The sequence below is a fragment of the Acanthochromis polyacanthus genome, chromosome 7, assembly GCF_021347895.1.
Source record: "Acanthochromis polyacanthus isolate Apoly-LR-REF ecotype Palm Island chromosome 7, KAUST_Apoly_ChrSc, whole genome shotgun sequence".
NCBI classification, from domain to species: domain Eukaryota; kingdom Metazoa; phylum Chordata; class Actinopteri; family Pomacentridae; genus Acanthochromis; species Acanthochromis polyacanthus.
Genome location: NC_067119.1, coordinates 29,773,025 through 29,797,912, shown reverse-complemented (window position 1 = coordinate 29,797,912; position 24,888 = coordinate 29,773,025). Strand labels below are relative to the sequence as shown.

The following is a 24,888-nucleotide window of genomic DNA, read 5'->3' as shown; positions in this document are numbered from 1 at the left end:
AAACCTATAGAGAGACATCAGGTGTGAGGCTGTGATATGGCACAACACAGAACTGATAGGTAGTAGTGATTAAATCTCTCCTCCAAAGAAGTCCTGTATCTAACATACCTTTGCCTTGCAGTGAATCCTCTTATTGGATATCAGATTATTGCCCTGCTGATTAACAGCACAGTCTGGCATTCTGCAAAGCTGCTACATGATGACATGAGCCATAAAGTATGTTCACCTTTTATTTACTGTCATGGTGACCAGTTAAAACAATTAGGGACTTCAATCGTTAATGCAGTGACGTTTAAGTAGAACTACCAGACTTAAGCTAGTCTTGTTAGTGTAGTGTGTCATAAGAATAAGAGCTGAACTGGAGTTGACATGCAAACCACAGGTCACACCTGAGGAAAGAGGCCACAAAGAAATAGGACATTTTTTCTCATATATTATGATACAAATCAAATAAAATATTGCACATTTTAAAACAACCGGAGCTGACGAAAGTGTTGTGCATGTTATTAGAAAGGCAAGACCACAGATAATTTGAAAAAACAGGATGAAAGCTGGTTCAAAAAAGCTTGTAAGATCAATTTCTTTAAAAAAAAAATACTAAAGACCACTAAGAGCAACCAAAAGCCACTGAAAGCATGTGCACCTTGAGGTTTTTCTTAATTGCCAATGGAAGAGAAGCATTAAATTGAATGTGAAAGACTATCCCAAAGCTGCCACTGTGAATGTACCACTCTCACCCACTAGCCTCGATCTTACAACAGTTGAAAGCAACTGTTCTGAGGAGCTAAAAGGCATTTATAGTACATAAGGTATTTGTAACATACCATGGCAACCACTTTACCTTTTAGAGCGTAAATAATGTGATCATCCAATTAGAAAACAAAAGTTGAATTCATTAACAATGAATCTACTTTTTGCCTTGTTAACATGTGAATGTGGTGCTTTCATAGCTGTAGACTACCACGAGCAAAACAAGCACTATATATTGTATATGAACACAAATATCCAAATTAGTCTAATATTACAACTTGCCATTGTAACTTAGAGTACTTTTACAGTGTTTGAGTAGAGTTGTAGGTGAGCTGGTGTGCTCCAGCTGCAGAAGGGATGAAGGGATGGAGTGGAGATAGAGGGAAGGATTTCATAGATCAGGAAGCAATAGTCTACAGGTACATCTGAACCATTTGAAGGCAATACAGGATTATTTTCTTGGAACAAAACAATACACTGAGATGAGTATTTAGGGGTAAAATCAGTGACTGGAGAGAAATTTTAAGATACACTGCCCATCCCAAAAAAAGTTGCATACTCTAATATTTAATTGGATTGCCTTTAGCTTTGAGTATGGCCACATTCACTGTGGCATTATTTCTATAAGCTATAAGCTAAACTATTTGTTTAGTTAAATCCAGGTGGAGACTTTTTTTTTGGACAGTGTATAAGGTTCTACAAAGTATCTTAAGAAGTTCTAAACCAAATGGAAGAATAGCAGATTTAACATGAAATTCACTCTGTCTATTTTTCTTACAGTACTTATAGCAGTTTGTTCAAACAAGTCAAACATATCAGTGACAAACATAGCTGGACTAAACAATGAGTCACGCTCCCTTGTCCTTTTCATTTATTCCACATTGGCATCTACCCCCGTATTTCAGTGGGCTCACTTACTACATGCTGTATGGTACGTACTCTAATTGTTATTTTTATGAAGAAAGTCATATTTTAACATCAAAAAGTTTCTTCATTTATCCATAAATTGTTCATGAAGCTGAACTGCAAACAACTCATCAGTCTACATCCGTGCACATTTCACAGGGATTAATATCATCTGCTCTCAAGGTCCAGAGTTTCCTGCCAGCCATTAATGTCTGCAAGATTTACGGATCAAATTTAGTAAAGTCCCTTCAAAGCTGCTTAGTAAAAGAAGAATGTAGGTTATAATCTGTCCTTTACATTTAGAAAGCTTTATGTCATTAACATTCTCTGTTATTTACCGCTGCAGCATCCAAACACAGATTGTTCAGTAACAACAAATAATGGTGTTGGATTTGACCTCTGTTGATGTGATTACACACATACAGTGTCAGCTCAAAATAAAAGAACACATATGGCTGTTTGCAACAGTTACATAATGGAACCCGCAAACTCCACAAAAGTATACTGTAAAAACTTGCACACTATTTTTTTTAAAACATGCTGCCACAATGAAGTACAACATGGAAAATCTGAATTGTCTGCACCCTTCAGTTGCTCAAATTTGATGAATAACCATGTTTTAGGTCTTAAAAGTTACAACAGATTCAATTAAAACACCATTTTGCAGAATTTGTCTTAAATTGAAAACCAACAGATGCCACCAGTGACACAATAACAAATGGCAAATACTCTACTGAGTCCTGAAAAATATGGCAAATATGGAGTTTCAGAGATTCCAGTAAATTACCAGGTTAATGATACACCTGTTTTTGCTCTTCAATGCAGCGTTTACTAATGTCACATTCAGCCTGCTGTGACAGACTGGATATCTGTCCAGGGTGTCCCCTGCCTTCGCCCAAGTCAGCTGGGATGGGCTCCAGCACCCCCCACAACCCTAGTGAGGATAAAGCGGTGTATAGAGAATGGATAGATGGACATTCAGCCTGTGAACATGTGAATGATTCAATGAAGAGGCAGTATGGTGTCAGCTCTGTCCAGCAGATGGTGGTATCACAGCCACTGACTAAAAGATCATCCAGAGCTCTCACATTTAACTCTCTTTGTCACAGTAACACAGCAAACAGTAAAATATTGTCCTGGTTAATTAACTCACAAATGACTCAACTGTCTCCTTTCTAAAGCATTAAGTGTTAGAAATATGACTCAGATGAGTTGGACTAAGTTAAAAAGAGAGACATGCTGGATGTTACAAGATGGAATTTGTGCATTTTAGTGATGGAATAAGTAGCTATTCAGATCCCTTACTTCAGTAAAAACAGTAAAAATATGCCACTAGATGTAAAAATCCTGTTTTGATCGTTGACCTTTACTGACATAGTGAATCATTTGAACATACTGTATACTGAAATTAAAAATGTGAGAAGATTCATGGAGGAATCACTATTTGCTAGAACTCATAGAATCTGAAATGTGACCCAAATCACTGGCTTAACCTTCAACAATGTGTTGTCTACATGTGTAGACTGTTGGACAGGTGTTCCTTGAAACAGTTTTCTGAAGATAATTATTTACAATCAAAACACCTCTAATGCAAAGACACACTTTAGATAGTTTTGTGTAATGTTTTGTAGCTAAAATAGATTTCTGATAAATTATGTATGCCATCATCTAATATAGCAATAAAGCTAACCAGTACAAAAGAGCATTATCTGTCCTAAAGAATAACTGACTTTGTTAATCTGATAGTGCAATGCTATATTAGCTAGCTGTAGCTCCAGCTAGCAAGCTATCCTGAATTCTTAGCTTTTTCCAAGCAACCCTGGTGAATGTTATTTGACATTATCCATATGTCAAAAACTTAAATGTCAGGGATAATAAAGTTAAAGTTAAGTTTTAAATGTTTTCTTAAGGCAGGGGTGTCAAACATGCAGCGCGCGGGCCAAAACCGGCCCTCCAGAGGGTCCAATCCGGTCTATATTACGGCTTTATAAAGAGTAAAAATTACTGAGAAGACATTAACTGTCGACCTGTCCAGGGTGTCCCCTGCCTTCGCCCGAGTCAGCTGGGATAGGCTCCAGCACCCCCTGCAACCGTAGTGAGGATAAAGCGGTGTATAGAGAATGGATGGATGGACATTAACTGCAAACTGTAAATTTGTAAAACCATCCATCCATCCATTCTCACTAGGGTCGCGGGGGGTGCTGGAGCCTATCCCAGCTGACTCGGGCGAAGGCAGGGGACACCCTGGACAGGTCGCCAGTCTGTCGCAGTTTGTAAAACCATAAATTTTAGATAATTTCTAGACCATGATGAGTTGTTTTGATCATAGGCTATAGTAAAATACTATTTTGCTCATGGTTGCTTTTGTCATGTAATGTCTCATTTATAGAATATTTTGTCTGTTTTTTTTTTGTTTTTTGTCTGACTTTTGTCACTTGTCTCATGTTTTTGTTGTTTTGTTTCTAATTTTTTTCATTTTGTGTTCCCTTTTTGTCTCGCTTGTGTCATTTGTCTATTTTTTGGTCATTTTGTTTCTCTCTTTTGTCATTTTGTGTCAGGCTGTTGACATTTTGTTTCTCATTTTTGTAATAGTTTGTCTTGTTTTGTTGTTTTTTGTCTGACTTTTGTCATTTTGATCATAAAGTAAAATACTATGTTATTCAGTTCCAGATGTCTGGATGCTTTGTTCCTTTGTAGAGCCACTGTGTAAGTTGTGCTATGTTAAATGATAAACGGAGGCATAATGTTGTTGACACTGAACTTAATTTTCTTTGGAAATATCAGGTGAAATGGCATTATTGAAATAGTTACAAAGCAACTATAATGCTAATAATTTCAAAGCTGCAGTCTCTTATGATTTGATTACCTTCAAATTTTTTTCACTTCAGAATATTTAAAGAAAATAAACTTTGGTCCTTCGTGCTGCCTCGCCTACCTATCTGATTTTATATCTACTCTTAGATGTATGTCTGCTGAATGAAATTATAAACTTTAATAAATCATAACACGTTTGACATAATCTGAGTTGACCAAAGTGGTGTACATGTCATCAGACCAGCAGCAACAAGATTATGTGCAACACATCTTTCAATGGATTACCCAAAATGTCACCTATAAGCAGTCCAAGTAAAATGTTTAGTGGATCATTTTTAGAATATGTAAATAAGCAGACAGTGTAATCAGGTTCCTTTATGATTTCAGGAGATAAATCACAGATGAGACTTCTTACTGTACATTCACAGCAACAACTAGAGTCGCTCAGGAGGCCTGACACTGAGAGCTCCGTCAAGTTTCTGTCATCACAATAACACCAGAGATTACGCAATTGTGCAAAAATAAAAGCATCACAATAGCTGATAATAAGATAAACGATTTCTTGATTGGGCTGCAGACACTTTTCTGTGCATATTAGATTTAAATTTAACGGGATTTTTTTAAATGAAGATGTCAGTGACGTATTTTCTGCTTGAGGTTTCCTTTTAATTATATATTTTAATTTATGAAAATGCACTGTAGTATATTGTGACAAAAATGTAGGGTAGCTTCTGTATTTTACACTCGTTTTTAAGCAGTACCATGAATGAATTTGTAAAAGAAAGAAAGAAAGAAGACATAAACTCTCTTAAAGCAATACTTGTACAATGCCGCCGTTACGATATTTTACTTTGAAAAGCACAGGGAGAGGTTATTAATACGGCTAACTTGATTTGCTGAGAAAACGCTGTTTTTAAAGGGAAACCAAGGTTGTTGAGGTCTGTTGTGGGCATAGCAGGAGGAAGGTAGGTGTAAACTCATTTTTGTGCGTTAGCTGTCAAAGTATCGCGGGTGTCCTTGTCCTCTGAATGCCACTCGTTTGGCTGAATATCGCTTAGGATAACGGAAAGATGCGGGCAAGTGTCAAGTCAAGACAACTGGTAAAGTGCAAGCTAACCTGCTAGCTAGCTGAAGCTAACGAGGCTAACGGTACCCGGTTCACGGGGAGGAGGCTGCCGAGCTCCGGGATGTTAGCCCGTGTGTTTGGTTGCGGTCGTCTGCTGTGAATACATGGAGAAATACAATTCGGTGTTTTCTGAGATACACTGTCACAGTTGTTGAGAGTCTTATCAGTGCAGTGGCGAGTATTTGCTGTAAATGGCTGCGTGGGGTGGGGGAGTTGTGCCCCCCCGTATGTACACACAGACAGCCGGGCTGTTTAACAAGTCTCCGTCCTGCTCCTTGGAGGCAAGTAAGAATGTAAAACTGCATGTAATAACCATTATACTGCAGGAATACATGCGCACACAGCTTGGGAACTTTAACCAGTCATTCATCATTTGATCTGCTCTGTGTAAACTGTTGTTACGTTTTGTATTTGTTTGCTTAGTTGTCACTGTTCCTGTGTACAAAACAACTGTGTAGTTTATGTCTGAAGTGAATAACTTTAATTTTCTTGTTGCATTGTGAGATCAAACAGCTGAACAACGTGGCACAGAGTTAGGCTAATGGTGGAAAGATCTTAACTTTTATTCCCATGAATGTTCCTCTTCACTTTCTTTGTGTTTAAGCCGCTATGTAATACTGTGTAGGACTGTTTGAAATACACTACCGTTCAAAAGTTTGGGGTCACTTAGGCAATTTCGTGCTTTCCATGAAAAGTCACACTTTTATTCATGTGCCAACATAATTGCACAAGGCTTTTCTAATAATCAATTAGCCTTTCAACACCATTAGCTAACACAATGTAGCATTAGAACACAGGAGTGATGGTTGCTGGAAATGTTCCTCTGTGCCCCTATGGAGATATTCCATTAAAAATCAGCCATTTCCAGCAAGAATAGTTATTTATCATATTAACAATGTCTAGACTGTATTTGTGATTAATGTTGTCTACACTGGAAAAAAACTGCTTTTCTTTCAACAATAAGGACATTTCTAAGTGACCCTAAACTTTTGAATAGTAGTCTACATCCTGTATCTACTTGTGAAAACCTCAAATTATGATCACGTCATCATTGTCACAAATAACTGATGGATCATTTATACATTTACACCTTTATAGCAAATGGAAATGTTTGATATGTGCTCATGTAAAACATTTGCCACTCAGCAAATGCTAACAGCAGCTAACAACTCTAATTCCACACAACTGGTTACACGTTTGCCATATCTTGTTTGAAAACTCCCTTTAAAGTAGCACGTTTTCTCCAAATATTGCTTAAATATTGTGTATTAAATAATTATTTAAATAATTCTGATTGCACCCATCAGTGCAATCAGAAATCTAATTTCTAGAGTAGAAGAACTAAAAATGAAATATTTAATCTTTTGGCAGCTGACATCAGAGCTCATGAAGTGATCGGATTTGTACAAGTGAATTGTAAGTAGGGCTGAATGACCGTTAAACTTTGAGGATAGTCATTTTTGCATTTTGCTTCTGCTTAAATTCACATCAGCCAAATTATTGAATTTTTGCTGCAGCCTGTACCAAACAAGCATTTCCCCATAAATTTAGACAGCCTGGTTTGTAGGCCAGACATCTGTGTGACACCACAATGCTTCTTTCATGTTGGTATGTTGTGACACGTTTTACTTTTATCAAAAAATCACAGCTCTTGTGAGTTGGATGTTACGCTGGGCCATTATGCGATCTTCAAAGGGTTTCAGTACTTATTGAGCCGTGCTTATCAGTCTCCAAATTCATTTTATTCAAATAAAGAACAACACTGTACCATTTTACATGTATAAGTGATGTATTAATTATAACTGGTGATCTTTATTTCTTCCTCCAAGTGAGAAAAAGTCTAGATTAATTACTCCCATGTCTTTAAAATCTACACTCACGTCACTGTCCTCTTTATTGTCACCAGTAGTACAAAGATGCATGTAAGGCTGAGCAATTAGTCAGTTTTGAATCGAAATAGCAATTTGAAGCAGTGCATTTAGCAAAGTGCAATGACTGCAGTTTAGGATACTTTAAACTGTTCTGTATTACAGATTCCTCTCCTGGTGTGACAGTCACACTATTCATAGTATCTCGTGATAATTATGGATCACATTTTAAATCTAGTGAATTTTGAACTGAAGCTTCATGTTAAAAACAAAATTGCAAATCACACCCAAATCATTCAGCCGTGATAACATGCATGTGTATCAGAGCCCATGCTTAATTCTCACAATATTTAAAATCTTTTCATAACTGTGTGTGATTTTAAAATGCCTGTCTTTGGTGGACCTTCACAGGAAATACCAAAACAACAGTTTACGATCCACCTCCATTTCCTGCTGTAGTTGAGCGGCAACACAGTGTCACAATGCTTTTGTTGTTCTGCAGCCTGCATGTTTTTACAGTTGTCTTTACGTCTTCTCCTTGCTGTGCAAGCTTCACTGTCGGGTGTGAACTCTATAAAACAGCCAACGAGCAGCACGGATTCTGGCCTTTGGTCAGAGCGCTATATTTGACGGCATTTCAAAAGCTTTTGCACGCTCTCCACTGCTGACATCTTACATTCACAAGAGTTATCAACTAGCGTATACACCAAACCACATGAGGAAGCCGCTGAATGTCAAGTACTGAGGAGAGAACACCTAAAACATAAGAAATCTCCTCAAAGGGAATCAACCTGCTCATAAATTTAGATTTCTGCTTCAATACATTCCTACATCAATGGTGAACCAAAATCAAAACAACAAAAGACTGCTAGAAAGTTTTTAATCATGTAAAATTCATTCATTTCATTTTGTCTGAAAGAAAACCATGCTTACCAGACAAACCTATGAAGACCCTCTCACATGTGTTTACTTATTTCAGAGAAAAATGGGTGGAGAATACAACATGAGACTGAACGATCGAGTGTCAGGCTGGCAGTGTACTCCAAAGAAAACTGATTAAGAAAAGCTGTTGAGCTGCAGCTGAATGTGTTGTCTGTATGCTCGCTGTGACTCAAGGTCTGTTTGATAATGCCAGTGCAAATGGAGGGACTCATGTGGCAGAAGAGGGTGGTCATTGGGGCAGATGAGTCATTGTCCTCTATAATATGGGGATGCCAATAATGGACATTATTAACCCTAACCTTTGACCAAACTTCAAATCCAGCCTATACTCCTGATGACATCTAACATATAAAATAATGGTGAAGTTAACAGAAATGGAAATGCATATGGTTGTAATCAGTTTCTGTTAAATCAAAATGTGAAGTGGAAACCGCATAAACATGCTGAAAAGCTTCTACTGCATCCGCTTCAATGAAAAATACCAAACTGGTTTTAACCAGAAGAGCACTGGCATTCTGTAGGAGGTCTCACTCTAAACTTTGGGAGAGTTTAATTATAAGATCATTGTGTCGTTTCCCAGTGGCTTGTAGGCATAAAAGGACGGGTGACAAATTAAAGGAAAGCCTGAACCATTCACCCCACAGTGAGGTGATCTGGTGGCTCTGTTATGCCATGGGGGCATTTTGCTACCATGGTTTGGTTCCAAATGTCCCATCAGAGGGAAGGGTCACTGCAAATCAGTACAAAGTTGTTCTGCTAAATGATCACCTTCAGCTTCTCATGAAGCATCTCCCGCTATGATAGTGGATAACTTTTCACTGCAAGAGCTCTGAGCAGGATAGAGGTGGCGTAAGTGTTTACTATAACAAGATCAATCCTGAGTGTGACAAACAACGGCAAATAGTGTTTCCTGAACATAACTCCAGTTCTGTGAAAGCACAGGAAATAGAATAATTGAGATTTTCTATGTTAATCTATATGGTGAGCTTTTTCCAGCTAACTGTTCTGTATATAGCAGGTTTACAACAACAGCAATAAAACCGAAGTACTCTCCAGTAGAGAAATAAGACTACCATTGCAATTTTACCTAATTTTACAAGATTAAATATTCAAATTAAGACCATACAGAGAGTATTTATAATGTCAATTAGTGTTTTTCCCTCCTAAAAATGGCCCTGAACAAAGTTCTCTGGGGCAGGTACTTGTGGTCAGAATACAAAGTTTCAGAATGACCCTCAGTCACCAGATTTACCTTTTGGACCAACATTTTAGACTAGCTTTAGCTTTTTCAACATCAAAACACCAAATGAGGGAACACCTACTGGAGAATGGTATTTATCTGTCAAGTACAGGACAGAGACTTGAATCAATGCCAAGGCAACACCTTACTGAGACACTTTGTACCTTTTACTTACTTATAAACAAGTACCCACGATGTACCCACAAACAAAATGAGCGCTGAGCACAGGCGTGTGCTATGCATGTGTATGTTATGTACGGATACTGAATCACGTGATCTAAATATGTAGTGGATGGAATTGATGGGACTCAGAAACACCCCCACAATTTAATCAATTGTTCCTTGTATCATTTCCGATGGATGAATCCGGATAAGTCCACAGCGGTCGATTTGTGGTAGGATCACAATCATGTGATCGTCAGAAGGCAGCTGACGTAGTGTTCACTTGTTGTCATGGTTACAGTGATGCAGTGCTGCTAACAAATATGTGCATCCAGACTATAAGCCGAATCAATGCCAAAATCCCATCCCTTGGTCCTTGTGTCATTTCTGACCTTCGCTGAAAATTTCATTGAAATCCGTTGGTCTGTTTTGAGTAATGTTGCAGACAGACTGACAGATGTCGATTGTGACATAACTGCGCCATTCCTTTTTAGGAATAACAAGTTCAAGACTGCAGCCAACAGTGCAATACATTACAAGTTAAACTCTACTAATTGGTCACTCATCTGTAAAGTGTAAGGAAATTAAAAATATGCTAATCGCTAAATTCCAAAACCCAAGGGGATGTCTTTGAACTTTGTTGTTTTGTCCCACCAGCCATCCAAATTCCAAATATTCACATTTCGATAGCTGGAAACAGAGAGCTAATCATTACAACACTAAGAACTAAGACATCTGGCTTTGCAGAAGTAAGACACTCCTCATTTTGTCTATTGCAGCATTTTCATACTAGTAGGAAGTGGTGAAAATATTTCAAAAGTAACTTATTAAGTTCGTGTCACCATTTGAGCTGGTTAATACAGTGATGGACTCTATTACTGATCAAAAAACTGGGTTTAAACGAGCTTTAAAGTGTGGGAAATAAATCTACAACTATTCCAGTAATTTTAATTCGCTGCTGAAACGTCTTTAGCTGCAGACTTGATGTCTGTTTCCTGCATCTTCCAGTAATCATGTGAGGCAGATACTGGTATAAAGAGAACATTTATCTTTAAACTAACAAATCATTTTTAACAGTGCCTGGTTTGTGAGTTCGACCTTTGCTTGGGAACAAGAGCTCCTCCTTGTGTGGATTTATTTAAGACCAGTTCATGTTAGTTCACGGCATCTTTCTTCTGAGTCAAGGACACACTTGTAACTTTACTCTGTGTAAAACGATATCGCCCACGGTGTGCCCTGTTTCCCTCCAGCACAGAGCTGACCTTGGCTCAAGACTTCATTCTCTAAAGGGCACACTTGGCCATGACTGTACATTTTATGGCTTCATGTCGCTGTTGTGTTCTTTTCCAAGACGTGTCGCCTCATTGAGCTTGTGTAATCGATGTTTGTGGGAACAAAGCCACCATTTAATGTATGCAGTGTTAAAGGTGAGAAAGGCCAGCGGTGTGGATGGTATTTTATTGCAGAATTTGTTTTTGTTTACAGTAAACGGAGGGATCCTCTCCCTATAAACAACCTTTTGCGCTGATGTTCAGCAGCGATAGAGGGAGAGATTAATCCCAACACTCAGAGCTGTGACACACCAACAATCACCTGCAGTTTCTGCTTCGTGCCCAGCTCATGAGAGGACTGTTTAGTCAGATTTACAGTTATGTAAAAATGTGTGAATGGTTTGTTTTCTTCATTTCTCTGCGATATTCTTAGGAGCACATACACTCTCTGCTCATTCAGGCTCTGAACATTCAATACGTGCATGTCAGCAGGCTTTTAACTGTAGTTTTTGGCACGCCTTAAGATGCAACTTTTAACAAAAGATAAGAGACAGTTTTGTTTCTCTCTGTTCTTGGAAGGCAACTTTTGTATGTGAAGGCAGCATATTCCCAAAAACAATGCAGTACACGGCGTATTTGGCGGCTGAAACTGAGTGAAATATGGGCTGACACTGAAGAACTTGCAAATGGGTTATTTCATGTGAAAACACACAACTTCCAGAAAAGTGGTTGCTGCACCATTGACAATTTTCTCAAGGTTTTATGTGCTGAAAGATAGTTACAATAGAACTTTCCATGCAAAATTATAGGTCTCTATCTCTACTAGTTCCAAAGTTATGACCTCTTCAAATTTCTGGAATTTGGACCTAAACCCACCCCCTAAATCCTCGCCGAGGATTTTGCACTGTTTAACTGATTATTTCTCAGCTTCTAGACATAATTGATGGCTGACATTTGGCAGACAAGCTCACAGCAACCATCTGACATCACAGGTAGCCTCACAGCCTCCTAGCTACTCTCTACAGACTACAGGAGCCTTCTAAAAATGCTAAAAAATTAAGAAAAACACACTCGCGAGTAGGTTTTAGGGGTCTAAAATTACTAGAAATGTTGACCCAAGGACCGCTCTGTCCTATTCTAAACATAATTGTATGATAACTTACAAAGTTGGAGACTTCTGGGGGTATCATATAGAAAGATATGTGCTGCTAAAGTATGGACCCCACAAAAAGTGACCAATTTTGGTGAGGCCGGTAGGTGATGTGGCACAGGTGCTACAGATCTATAAAATATCTTCCATCATGCCACTACAAGCCTACAAAATTCCAGTTTGGCTTATTTCCTCCTTCATGGTCAACCATACACTTGAAGTGAACCCCTATAACCTGCTTGCAAACCTATGTTTTCCCTTATATGAACTGAATGATGGTGGAATGGTGTGGCACAGGTGGTAGAGATCTGTAACCCTGAATAAATTATCTTCTATCATGCTGCAAGAAGCCTACATAATTCCAGTTTGGTTTCTCTCCTCCTTCATGGTTAACCATACAATTAAGTGGACCCATATAAATAGCTTGCGAATCTATGTTTTGCATTATATGAATTGAATTTTGTTTATATATCTTTTTTTCTTTTGCAGAAAACTGAGCTGAAAGAGTAAAAGTCCTGTCCAAATGATGGAGTTGGTGCCTGACATGTTGTAGTATAACTGTAGTGTAGCGCTACAAATTCTAAAAAATTCAAGATCCCACAAGTTTGGAACTAATAGAGCTAGAGCTCTAATTTTTTGCGTGGAAAGTTGTTTTGTGTCTATCTTCCATCAGAAGAAAATGTAGCCAATTTCTAGATGGTGCAGCAACACCCATTATTGAAACCACATGAAATGACACAGATTACAGCAACTTTACAACAGAGTAACTCCTGAAGTACATTTTTAATCACACAGATAAGGTTCTTGTTGTCTAACTGGAGTGTTTTTCATTGTCCTCCTTCAGGTTGCTGCTGGTTGCGGGGCCCTGTGGAGCAGAAGAGCCGTGCCATTCCCCCTTTTGTCCTCTCATGCCCCCCCCCTGTGTGTTTCCCTGTGTGTTAGTGACCCCCCACCTACCCCCTACCTGATCCCTCCTGTCGTGTTGCCACTCCAGCCCAAATACCCCCCCTCTCACCCCATGCTTGGGACAAAGCCAGCTCACTGCCAGCCCAATGACTGCCTGGATCGTCCTGCCTGTCAGCCTGTCTGCCTTCTCCATCACAGGAATATGGATAGTGTGAGTCACAGGGTGTCTGGGTCACGTATGCTGTTTTATTTAAACGTGTTGTCGTACATGACGAGGGAACAAGGGCAGATTTATGGTATCATGTGGGCTTGGCAAATATAGTCTTGTGTCCTGATAATAGTCCAGCCTGTCACTAGGGATCATATCACTCTGTGTCATTACATGTTTGATATTTCTTCCTTTAGATGATGGTGTTTTCTTCACCCTACAGGTATGCCATGGCTGTGATGAATCACCATGTCTGTCCTGTGGAGAACTGGTGTGTGATTATCTTGTATTGATCTGACAAAAAGGCGCTTTTTCCCTAGCACCTACTCCGCTCGACTCGACTCGGTTTAGGTGGTTTTCCATTACAGTTGCGTACCACCTCATCGTGGGTGGAGTCGTCATAGAACAGGGACACGGAGGTCATCGAAGCGAAGGTATCCTGTCTGCTCGGTCTATGGCTTTTCGTCAGATTCAAAGTTAGAGTTTTGTGAAGAACAACGCGCACCGTCGCTGTTGCCGATGTTACGACTACGGTTGTATGTGTGTAGTTTTCTTGTGCTCTGTGTGTGTACTTTTTATTTGCCACTCAAAAATGCAAATAGGGCTGCACTGCACCACTGCCAGGACTGGACGCCAGGCTGACGGGTCGGGGCCGGATTGGCTAAAGATACCAGGAAGGCCGTGATAAAAAGACGGAGTAGTGACGTCGTCTCCGGGTCAGAGGGTCAGAGGGCGTGGCAAACATCCTACCCTGTTTCCAACGAAGGCACACGTCAGAACACTGCACTGCTAGTAGCAGCTTGATTTCTGAGAATAGACTATAGAGCAGGGGTGTCAAACTGAAATTTCTTAAGAAAAATAAGTTCAATTTCAGCAACATTCTGCCTCAGTTTATCATTTATACATTACAATTTACAGATCACAGGGTTTCTACAAAGGAACAAAACATTTAGTGACATGTATCTGGAACTGAATGATGTATTTTATTTTATGATCAAAACCACAGAAGTCAGACAAAAAAACAAAACAAGACAAAATGTTATAAAAATGAGACACAAAATGACAAAAAATGAGACGAGCACAAAACAGAGACAAAAAAGTTACAAAGCCACAAAAAATGGAGAAACATAAGACATAAAATGACCAAAAAAGTAGACAACACAAGCGAGACAAAAAACCCGCAAAATGACACAAACGATACACAAAACAATGAATAAGCAAAACGCAAGACAAAAATAAGACAAAAAACACAAGCAAGACAAAAAGTAAACAAAACAACAAAAACATGAGAGAAATGACAAAAGTCAGACAAAAAACAACAAAAACAAGACAAAATATTTGAAAAATGAGACACAAAATGACAAAAGAACAATGACCAATCTAGTATTTTAGTTTATGATCAAAACAACTTGTCATGGTTTAGACATTATTTTAATTTTAGAGTTTTATAAATTTACAATCTGTAGTTAATGTCTTCTCTGTAATTTTCACAGTTTATAAAGTCGTCCTGGGGGCCGGATTGGACCCTCTGGAGGGCCGGTTTTGGCCCGCGAGCCGCATGTTTGACACCCCTGCTATAGAGTAATCGCAGTGAGCAGCCACCTTTTGTTTAACTGTTTTTTCTCATGTTTAAGTTAGGGTGTTGTTCTTTTTCCTCTTTGTTTTGGCAGGTCAGTTTTGGTTAATAGATTAGTGGCTTTTTGGTTTTGGTCACTGTTGATTTTAGTTAACCGTCACCATTGTTTCAATTCACACTTTTATTGTAAATAAACACATAAATTATATGAGAAAACGTGTGTTGTAGCTGCTTGGGACCAGGGGAAGGATGCCTCTACATGTTTCACTCAGTGACCCCTAAGCTGGGCATAACATCAATTAAAAAAAATGACAGGTTTGGTTTTCGTAACGGAGTCGCCCTCATGTGTTGTCGCTCCTGGTCCAATCAGTAGTCTGTACTCTGTAGACGTCACATTATCGGCTCGACTCAGCTCGCTTGTATGTGGTACAAGGTAGTAGTCCTAATGGGAAACCTCACAAACCGAGTAGAGTCGGTGCTGGTGGAAAAGCGCCAAAAGTGGGCCTAGAAATGTAATAGATCTTGGAGTTTTGTTCTGGATTGCACAGCTACCAGCAGAGAATGAACTGAGCTTCTTGTGTCGCTCTACAGGTCTTACAATGTAACATGCACAGAGGAGCTGCCACGACCAGGCTTCCCCAAGACATGCTGTACCATCCAGGACATCCCCCTCATCAGGTCCGCTGTCGTAGCTCTCCTCCTCACTGCACTTCATGTCTTTTGTTTCTGCAGAAGACAAAAGCTGTTTTGTGTCAGCGAAGGCCCTGAGGCATGAATTAGCACCTTGTTATGTTGTGGCTCTGTGTCAGTCATTTACCCACGCTTTGCATAAATTGCATTTGTTTAATCTGCAGATACGCCTCTAACCATGGGCATAAAGAGAAGCACTCTTGTAAAAAGCATCAAGCCATTCAGAACCTTTCTTACTGTGTATATATGTTTCCTGTGAACCAGTCACTCTTACATTCGTTTACATTTTTGAACCAGAAGTGTAATTCAGACATTTGTCATCATAGTTACCTTACTGGCTCAATCAAAATACAAGGAAGCAGCCTGTCTGGGTAGAAATCCACACAGTAATAAACAGAGAGAGTCTTTGTGCAGTGATAAGCATATATTTGGTTTCAAGTTGTTCTCTTGTCTGTAATTTTGAAATCTGTTTTTGTCTTCATTCTCTACAGTAAATGTGGATCTTACCCTCCTGAAAGCTGCCTGTTCAGCCTAATCGGCAACGTTGGAGCCTTCATGGGTAAAGATTCGACTGAACTGACCTGCATACATACATACACACTGAGCCATGCTGATTAAAGCGCATGGTGAACACAGGGGTACTTTCTTAAATGAAATAAGTTGTGTTTTTGGGAAATATTTATGCCACTTTCATGTCAAATAAGAAGCCAGCAGCCATTTAGCTTAGCTTAGCATAAAGACTGTAAGCAGCCTGAATGGCTCTGTCCAAAGTTTTAGTCAGAATCTGCCTACTAACACTTCTAAGGCTCATTAATAAGTCATCATGTGGTGTCCAGGGGTTATGTGCCATTTCTTGGCTGGGTGCAGCTACCTTAAAGAGGCTTGACGTGTCTAAGGTTTCCAGACTCTAGGAAGCTACACACACAGAGAAGCAGTTTTAGTTTATGAACTCTCAGAAAACCACAAGTTATTGGTTTAATACAGATTAACGTATTTAAATGTGTGAACTTTAGAGGTGTTAGTAAGCAGGTTTTTGAACTTTGGACAGAAATATTGTAGCGACTTCCTCCTGTTTCTTTATGTGAAACTAAGATAATCACGTGCTGATTCATATTTATATTAAATATGGCTTCATATTTATTGTCAAGACACAGCATTAAGCCGAGAACTATTCATATCCAAGCCAAATTTTGATTTAAAGTATTTATTTGACCATTAGATTTCTTCTGGTTGTAAATAATATAAACAAGAGACAAAGGACAATGAGACATTGTGTTGGAGATGCTAATAAGAGTGATGCAGGTGTTTTACCGAACCGTCACGTAAAGAAGGAGCCTTCAATTTACCAGTCGAACTACATTTCAAACATTGCTCTTCTGCATTGAAAGGAGCCACTTCAGAAGGTGTCGTTTAGGATTCCTCCTCCTTTGTTTTGGAGGTTTTTTGGGCATCTGGGAGGAAACCCCGGGTAGACCCAGAACTCGCTGGAGGGATTATGCATCTCGTCTGGCCTGGGAATGCTTTGGGATCCTCCAGGAGGAGCTGGAAAGTGTGACCAGGGAGAGACATGTCTGGAATAACCTGCTTCACCTATTGGCATTGTGTCCTGTCCACGATTAAGCAGGAGAAAGCGGACTGATGGATGGATAGGAACTGACTAGAGGAGCACTGCATCAGCTGCTGGCAGTTTGTAGTGGATTAGCATCCTGTGGAACATTGTACAAACTATCAGGACTGTTTGGAATGAGAAAGAATCTGAATTTATTCAAATATGTGCGCAGACTTCAAGGAGTATGAATGATTTTGGAAATATCAGTTTTAGTAAAAATGCTTAAAAAAAGTTAAAAAATGCAGAAACGGACAGTTTGTGCACGTCATCTCATGTTTTGTAGTTAAGGTTATGCATTTGTTTTATATAGAAACTGACATTATCCAATTCTTTTTGACTTCAGTTCCAATTAATGTAACTCAATGTGATTTCATAAACCAATCATGACTGATTTTTAATGATCTTATTCTTATTTAATGATCATATTCTGTTTTTTGGTCCTCTGTGACAGATGAAGGAAGCAGGCCTGTGTGAGTTTTTCATACTAAAAACACAATTAATGTGTATTTATCATGAGCACCTCTAGCACAGTGTCATTTTTTCTGTCATTTTTAGGCAGAAAGAAACGGATTGGTTCAACAGAAAAATTGTTATAAGTCAAAGTTTGGCGTCAGTATGAATAATTTTGGGCATAACTGTCAGAAAAGATATCAGATATTTATCCCACTGTGGAATACTGATTGTTTAGAATGAAAGTAAAACTGCTTGAATAACTATTTAGATTTGCGGCCCACAGTTCAGTGATAATAAACTACTGCCTTCTGTTTTTTAACACCAACACAATTAGGCAACATAACTGAGGTGAAAAGTGTTTGTTGTCTGTCTCCACTTAATCCTCTGTGGTGCCCACAGACGCCAGCCGCTAGCCTCCAAGTGCTACAGAGGGGCTTGAAATAGCCTGTGCTCTCTAATCAATAATGAATGCAGCTTTCCTTCCACTTCCCCCATCTGTCCTTTCCCCTCCATGTACCCTCTGTGGCCTTCCTCCATTACTCCTCCTCCTCCTGCTGTCTTGTTTTATCACCGCTCACTTCTGCCCCATTTTCCCCCCTCTGCCTTTAATTTCTTCTCCCCTGCTGTTCTCACCGTTACGTCATTATTCACAGCACCTTTTCTCTCTCTGATGTATTTTCATTTTTTAATCCCAGCCCTCATTATCTGATTTTGCTTCCTTGCGTTTGTATTTCGGAGGCCTTTTCTCTGCCATCCCTTCCTTTCTCAGCTCCCTCCTCTGTTCTGTCACTGATGTTGAAGCTGTTCGAATGCTTCTGTTCCATCGTTTGACTTCCGTTCTGTTGGAGGCTTGTAATGTTCATCAGTGTTTTACTGCCTTGGTAGTTTGTTTTATAACAGACAGCAATGAACTGGTTTATCGCTTTCAAACAGTGACGCTAAGAAAATTGACCTTATGCAACCAGAGGTGTCAATAGTTGACATCCTGTCAGCAGTAAAACAAATCAGCAGAATGAGTGAAGCCACAACCCAGCAGCTTTCCTCATTCAGCTGAACTTTAACCAGGGGAGAGCATGTTGTTTTGAGTAATTATTTCAGATTTTCCTGTTTAGTAGGAAAGCAAAGAAAATGATTGTTTTCTATTTTAACTTGTACGCAGGAATCGGTTTGCTTCTGCGGCTTTATTCTGTGAATGCAGCTGAGTCGTTCTTGTTGTGTCCCACAGTGGTGATGGTGTGCCTTCTGCGCTACGCCCAGGTGATCGAGCACAGCCACCGATGTTGGGTCAACACCAGCGCTCTGGTGTCCGGCTGCACCAACGCCATTGGTCTGGTCATGGTGGGAAACTTCCAGGTAAGCATTCGTCATACATCTAGTTTATCCAAATTCTGGTGACTTTTCCTGAACCTCATGTGGACGTCAGCAGAGCCAGCAGCCTCCTGACTGTGAGTCTGTGTCTGACAGGTGGATCACGCCAAATCTCTTCACTATGTGGGGGCCGGCGTTGCATTTCCAGCAGGGCTGCTGTTTGTGTGCCTGCAGTGTGTGCTCACCTACCGGGTGGCTGTGACTGCCCTCGACTACTGGATGGCCCATTTCCGGGTGGCTCTGGCACTGGGAGCCATGGTCTCCCTCGTCCTCAGTATCCTTCCTGTACTAGTTGGATTCATGTGTTTTTAACTCTTCGACATTTTTTTGGTTCCTCAAAATGAATGTTCTATTTATGTTTTATGTTACACGCTACTTTCTTGTACTTGGAAGCATGTGGTGGTCTTCAAAATGACAGAATTTCATGTTGATGACAGTATCATCAGTCAGGGCTTCCTTTCATCTCCTAAGGTTTGTGCTTCCATTTGTGTGGCGGCCTGTCTGCCCTTTCTGCCTCCCGGTGACACATTTTTAACACTTCCTAACGTTTTCCAATTAGAAAGCGTTTTAGGGGTGTCTATTTTTCTCCACCGATTCATTTACTGTCATTCTTCATTCCTGCCTGCGCCTCCTCCTCTTTTTGGTAGCAGGAATAACAAGAAAAGCACCGAGAGAGTGCAGTATACCAAGGCTGCTCAGTCGTATCATTTCCAGCAGCTGAAATCTTGGAAAGATTTTTAGCAGAAACCATGGCACTATAGAATTTGACCACTTTATATTGATGTACCCACAAACTAAATGACCTTGTGCTGAGCACAGGCGTGTTTTATGCACGTGTAGGATCGCAATCATGTGATCATCTGCAGGCAGCTGACATAGTGTTCACTTGTTGTCATAGTTACAGTGACTCTGTGCCACTGTCTTGCAGTGATACAGAAATCTTTAACAAATCCGTGCGTCTAGACTATCAGCTGCATCACTGCCAAAATCTAATCAGGTGGTCCTTGTGTCATTTCTGGTCTTCCCTGAAAATTTCATCCAAATCCGTTAGTCTGTTTTTGAGCAATGTTGTTAACAGACAGACAAACGTACACCGATCATAACTTTGCTGTTCCTTAGTGGAGTAATAAACTTCAGCTTCATGTTAATTATCTGATAAATAACAGCATTTACTGACTGTTACTTATTAATTTTTCAGTGCTCAGGGCATCTTTTGTTCTCTCCGAGCCCACTCTTCGTTTACTAAAATAGAAAAAAGGCGTTCTGTTTGTCTTGGATCTACCAGAGAAGTTTTCCTCCTTAACTCTTCCTCCTTCCAGGCGGCATCTTCTTCATCCATGAGAGCTTCATCCTGCAGCACGCCGCGGCCATCTGCGAGTGGGTCTTCACCGTGGACATCCTGGTCTTCTATGGCACCTTCACCTACGAGTTCGGCACTGTCACCAGTGAGACCATGATGGCGGGCCTGCAGCAGAGCCACCACCACGGCTCAGGGGTCATCATGGGCCCCAGGGCCCGGGGCTCCACGCTGGGCGGGGCAACCAAGGGCCTCAAGTCCCCTGGGGGAAGCAGCACATCCACACATCTTAATTGTACCCCAGAGAGCATAGCCATGTTGTAGCTCTGCATCGCGGCCTGACGGTCTGAAATGTCACTGCAGAGGGGCTTCATGGGTTCCCACAGGAAGGCAGGATGTGGAGGAAGAGAGTAAGTTGTGATATCTGTAACTTTAAACCAACACCAGGTCATTCCATCCGTTACACTCTACTGGCTTTTTTATTCCCAACATCAGTGCAAGCTACAGCAGTTTCTGTAGCGATGTTGAAAGGAGGGTCGAATGTGTGGAGCCACCATGAATGTTTTCCAAGATGGCTAGAGTGTTCTCAAAAATAACTCTGGTGTCTGGGTGGAAAGAGAAAGTTACTTAAACCCACAAAGTTTTTCTCCTCCCCAGACTCTCCCACCCGACGCTTTGTTCGGCCCACCTGTTTTGGCCTTTTGCTTTTCTCTGCACGGCACACTTTTTGAATGGAAGAACGGTCTATGTTTGATTTATTTTTTAATTTGTTTTGAGTTCGTGTAGTACATAGAAAACACTGAATGTTTGAGAGGTGGGTAGCTTCATGCGTTTTTACAGGCTGAAAGCATACAGCCTCTTTGTTCAATCAAGCATAAATTCCGTGAAAATTCCCGGCAAAAAGAATCACTGCTTTCACCAGACAATTTAATTTGTTTGCACTGATCATTTGAATGCGAATGCTGATGGTATTTTTGAATTATTTTATGAAATATGTGTGTGTGTTGAGCCACTGTCCTTCTGGAAATCATAATTCATGTTAGTGCAAAAAACCCCACACAAAAACAGACGGTCTTTGACAGAATCACTTTTAGCTGAGAATCACGTCTTCTCCCTCGCGGTCATTCTGTCGCATGATCGGATTTATTTGTACATTTACATTTCAAGCTATCTTTTATTTCACCGATGTCACGTCCAATGCAATAATTGCCATCAATCATCAGATAATTTACAACAATGCCTTTCTCAGTGTGTTAGAGTTGAACACAGGGCTCTTTTTGTTTCAACTACAGTGTCAGTAAGACATTTGAAGTGACCTACTGTTGTAAAAGGAAACAAGCGGGTGTGTGAAGGTGAGGCTATAATCCGACTGACACATATTCAGAGTAACATAGTTGTCGTTCTCGCGCTGATTTGATTCCAGGCTGGACCCTCGGAAGCCTTATTTGACTTTAGCTTTTCTCTTGAACATGACGTGAAGCCTTCTCAGTGCTTTTGTTCACAGGAGAGGTGAATAAGATGCCTGTAGATCTCACAGTGGCGTCAAAGCAGCTCTACAAGCAGACAGTACTGTGCAGGCTGTGCACTGATGAGGTTTTTGTATTATTTCTCGTTGCCATTTTCTCTCCAGACTGCCACTGCTGACTAACGCCACTCCATTTAGGTTCGGATTAAGCCTTTTTTTTTTTTTAAACGAATGAAGTATGTTTCATGACGCACACGTACGCACAGTGTTCTGCCCTCTGCATAGTGTTGATATATTTTAACCTGTCTAAAACACTGGATGCCAGCAATACACGTTTTTAAAAGGTCACATCACCTACCTCTTTTATCTTTCTGTGGGTTTGATGTTGTTTAAAGGTGAAAGCTACAGTTCCAAAATGTTTGCCATCTCAGTGGTTTGAGGTTCTACTTAATGAGAGGTCAGCGGTCCACTGCTGCGTCCACATGTCTAAAAGAGTGTCAGGGCAGTGGATGAGCTGTTACACAGGATGCATAATCACGTGTCGGTTTTCTTTATTATTTTCTGTGCAAATGATTGAACTCCCCATTGTTTCTGGGACTGCAGCTATCTTGTTTTGTTCTGCAAATCTTGCCAAAAAAAAGGACTGGAATCCACTGATTGGTTTTTCTGGGTGTCAGCAGTAGGTGTATGAATCGGTGTGAGTGTTTGGTTTTAGCCTTATCCCTCGTACTGTGCCAGGGGAGCATTGTTCAGATAGTTTAGTTTTTTTAGTTCAGCTGTAGCCTGTTTCACCATACTGTAACCAGGTCACGAGGTGTGACTCCAAATGGCAGCTTGTATGAGTCCTCACATCAGGGCTGGGTTTATTCAGCAACAGCACCTATACCATAACATCTTCCACAGGCCAAATATTCAACGGTGGATTTTTTTTAACAGTGTGTTTTGTTTTGTTTTTCTTCTGTCAAAATGTGCACTTCGGTAAACTGTCAAATGGTTTGTTTGTTTGTGGGAGAACCCTGTTTGACAAAAGGCTGCCTGACCTGTACGTGTCAGCACAGAAACAAACTTCTATAAACTGTACCAGTCCTACTTCTTTTGAATCTGAAAAATATGTAAAAGAATGCCAACGGAGGAAGAAATCCATGAAAACAAGTTGACACAAATTATTTTGTTTCCTTTTATAAATTCTGTAAATATGTATGATTTGTCTATCATTTAGGTATTTTCATTTGACAGAGATTTATATTCAAATATGAAATAAAAATGATAAATTATTAGACGGTTGTCATGGGCTGTTCTTTAAACACTTAAGACGGAGATTGTTTCCACTATTTAAAAGACTGGGAGTACAGCACTGATGAATAGCATTAGCACTGTTCTTTATTGGGGACTCTTTTTACAGATATATATAGAAAACAATTTATTTCCAAGCACAAACTTTTAACAGAGCAGATGACATGAAAGTTGTGAACTTGCACACATACTGTTTAAAAATCACACCAACCTGCTGTTTCAAATCCAATCTTAAGTGTTTATAAATGTAGAGCTGATGGGTTTTTCTCAGATTGTTGCTGTGGTGTGGCTGTGGTGTAATTCCATTAAAATAACATGACCATGTCATGTAGAAGCATCGAAACCAGCACAGAGTTTACTGGCTAAATGTTTCTGCTGTCTGAGAGGAGGGCGGTATTTTCTCAAACATCAAAGCAACATCATGAGACACGCTAAAGGTCGGTTTATTCAGAGGCGTAGCTACCCACACAGAGAACACAATTGTATGATGTCTTCTGTGGTTCTGGAGGAGCTTTGTCAAGTCTGAAAAAAGCTGGAGATTATAAACATACAGAAAACCAGTGTTCCCCTGGGAATATGGGGTTTGAAAGACGGACGTTTACCAGGCAGGGAGGGGCTGACGTAGAAATGCATAAATGGGAACAGGGGTGGACCGGGGCAATAAATCGGCTCTGGCATTTTTGGCCCATTACATTATCGGTTGACTGAATCAAGCGCTACTTTTTGAATGACAAAAAACTGATAGAGAGGTCGGATTTCCAAAACAAAAATTCAAAAACATCCCTAGAGACCTATACAAACTTGTTGACAAGCTGGGAAAAAAAAACAATTGCAATCCAGTAGAGCACGGGTATTCAACTAAAATTCAAAGTGGTCCAGTCTGAGAAAATGTATTAAAACAAAGGTCCAGAGCATCATAATGTCAAACCTGAGTTAGTGCGATAGCTGTATGTTGATGTAATCTACTAGTTTTATTAGCGTCTGCATGTAACCAATAACTGACTATCAAAACCAAATAAATTCAGTACAGTTCAAAAAACATTTTGGCAACTTTTTTTTTTATAAATAACTTTTTATATACACACGTGGACAAAATTGTTGGTACCCCTCAGTTAAAGAAGGAAAAACCCACAATTCTCACTGAAATCACTTGAAACTCACAAAAGTAACAAATAAAAATTTATTGAAAATTAAATAATCAAAATCAGCCATCACTTTTGAATTGTTGATTAACATAATTATTTTAAAAAACAAATTAATGAAATAGGGCTGGACAAAAATGATGGTACCCATAACTTAATATTTTGTTGCACAACCTTTTGAGGCAATCACTGCAATTAAACGATTTCTGTATTTGTCAATGAGCGTTCTGCAGCTGTCAACAGGTATTTTGGCCCACTCCTCATGAGCAAACAGCTCCAGTTGTCTCAGGTTTGATGGGTGTCTTCTCCAAATGGCATGTTTCAGCTCCTTCCACATATGTTGAATGGGATTCAGATCTGGGCTCATAGAAGGCCACTTTAGAATAGTCCAACGCTTTTCTCTCAGCCATTCTTGGGTGTTTTTGGCTGTGTGTTTTGGATGGTTGTCCTGTTGGAAGACCCATGACCTGCGACTGAGACCAAGCTTTCTGACACTAGGCAGCACATTTCTCTCCAGAATGCCTTGATAGTCTTCAGATTTCATCGTACCTTGCACACTTTCAAGACACCCTGTGCCAGATGCAGCAAAGCAGCCCCAAAACATTACTGAGCCTCCTCCATGTTTCACCGTAGGGACAGTGTTCTTTTCTTC

The 24,888-nt window shown here is 40.0% G+C and overlaps 1 protein-coding gene across 1 annotated transcript; it reads left to right on the top strand.

Moving 5' to 3' along the window:
- The first annotated feature begins 5,350 nt into the window (after nt 1–5,350).
- On the top strand, nt 5,351–23,078 carry LOC110953062 (transmembrane protein 150A). Its single transcript, XM_022196885.2, has 8 exons — nt 5,351–5,435; nt 13,074–13,346; nt 13,567–13,614; nt 15,511–15,597; nt 16,101–16,168; nt 18,897–19,024; nt 19,136–19,313; nt 20,359–23,078. The coding sequence occupies exons 2-8, from the start codon at nt 13,282–13,284 to the stop codon at nt 20,658–20,660; spliced, it is 876 nt and encodes a 291-aa protein (XP_022052577.1). The 5' UTR covers nt 5,351–5,435; nt 13,074–13,281; the 3' UTR covers nt 20,661–23,078.
- The last annotated feature ends 1,810 nt before the right edge of the window (nt 23,079–24,888 follow it).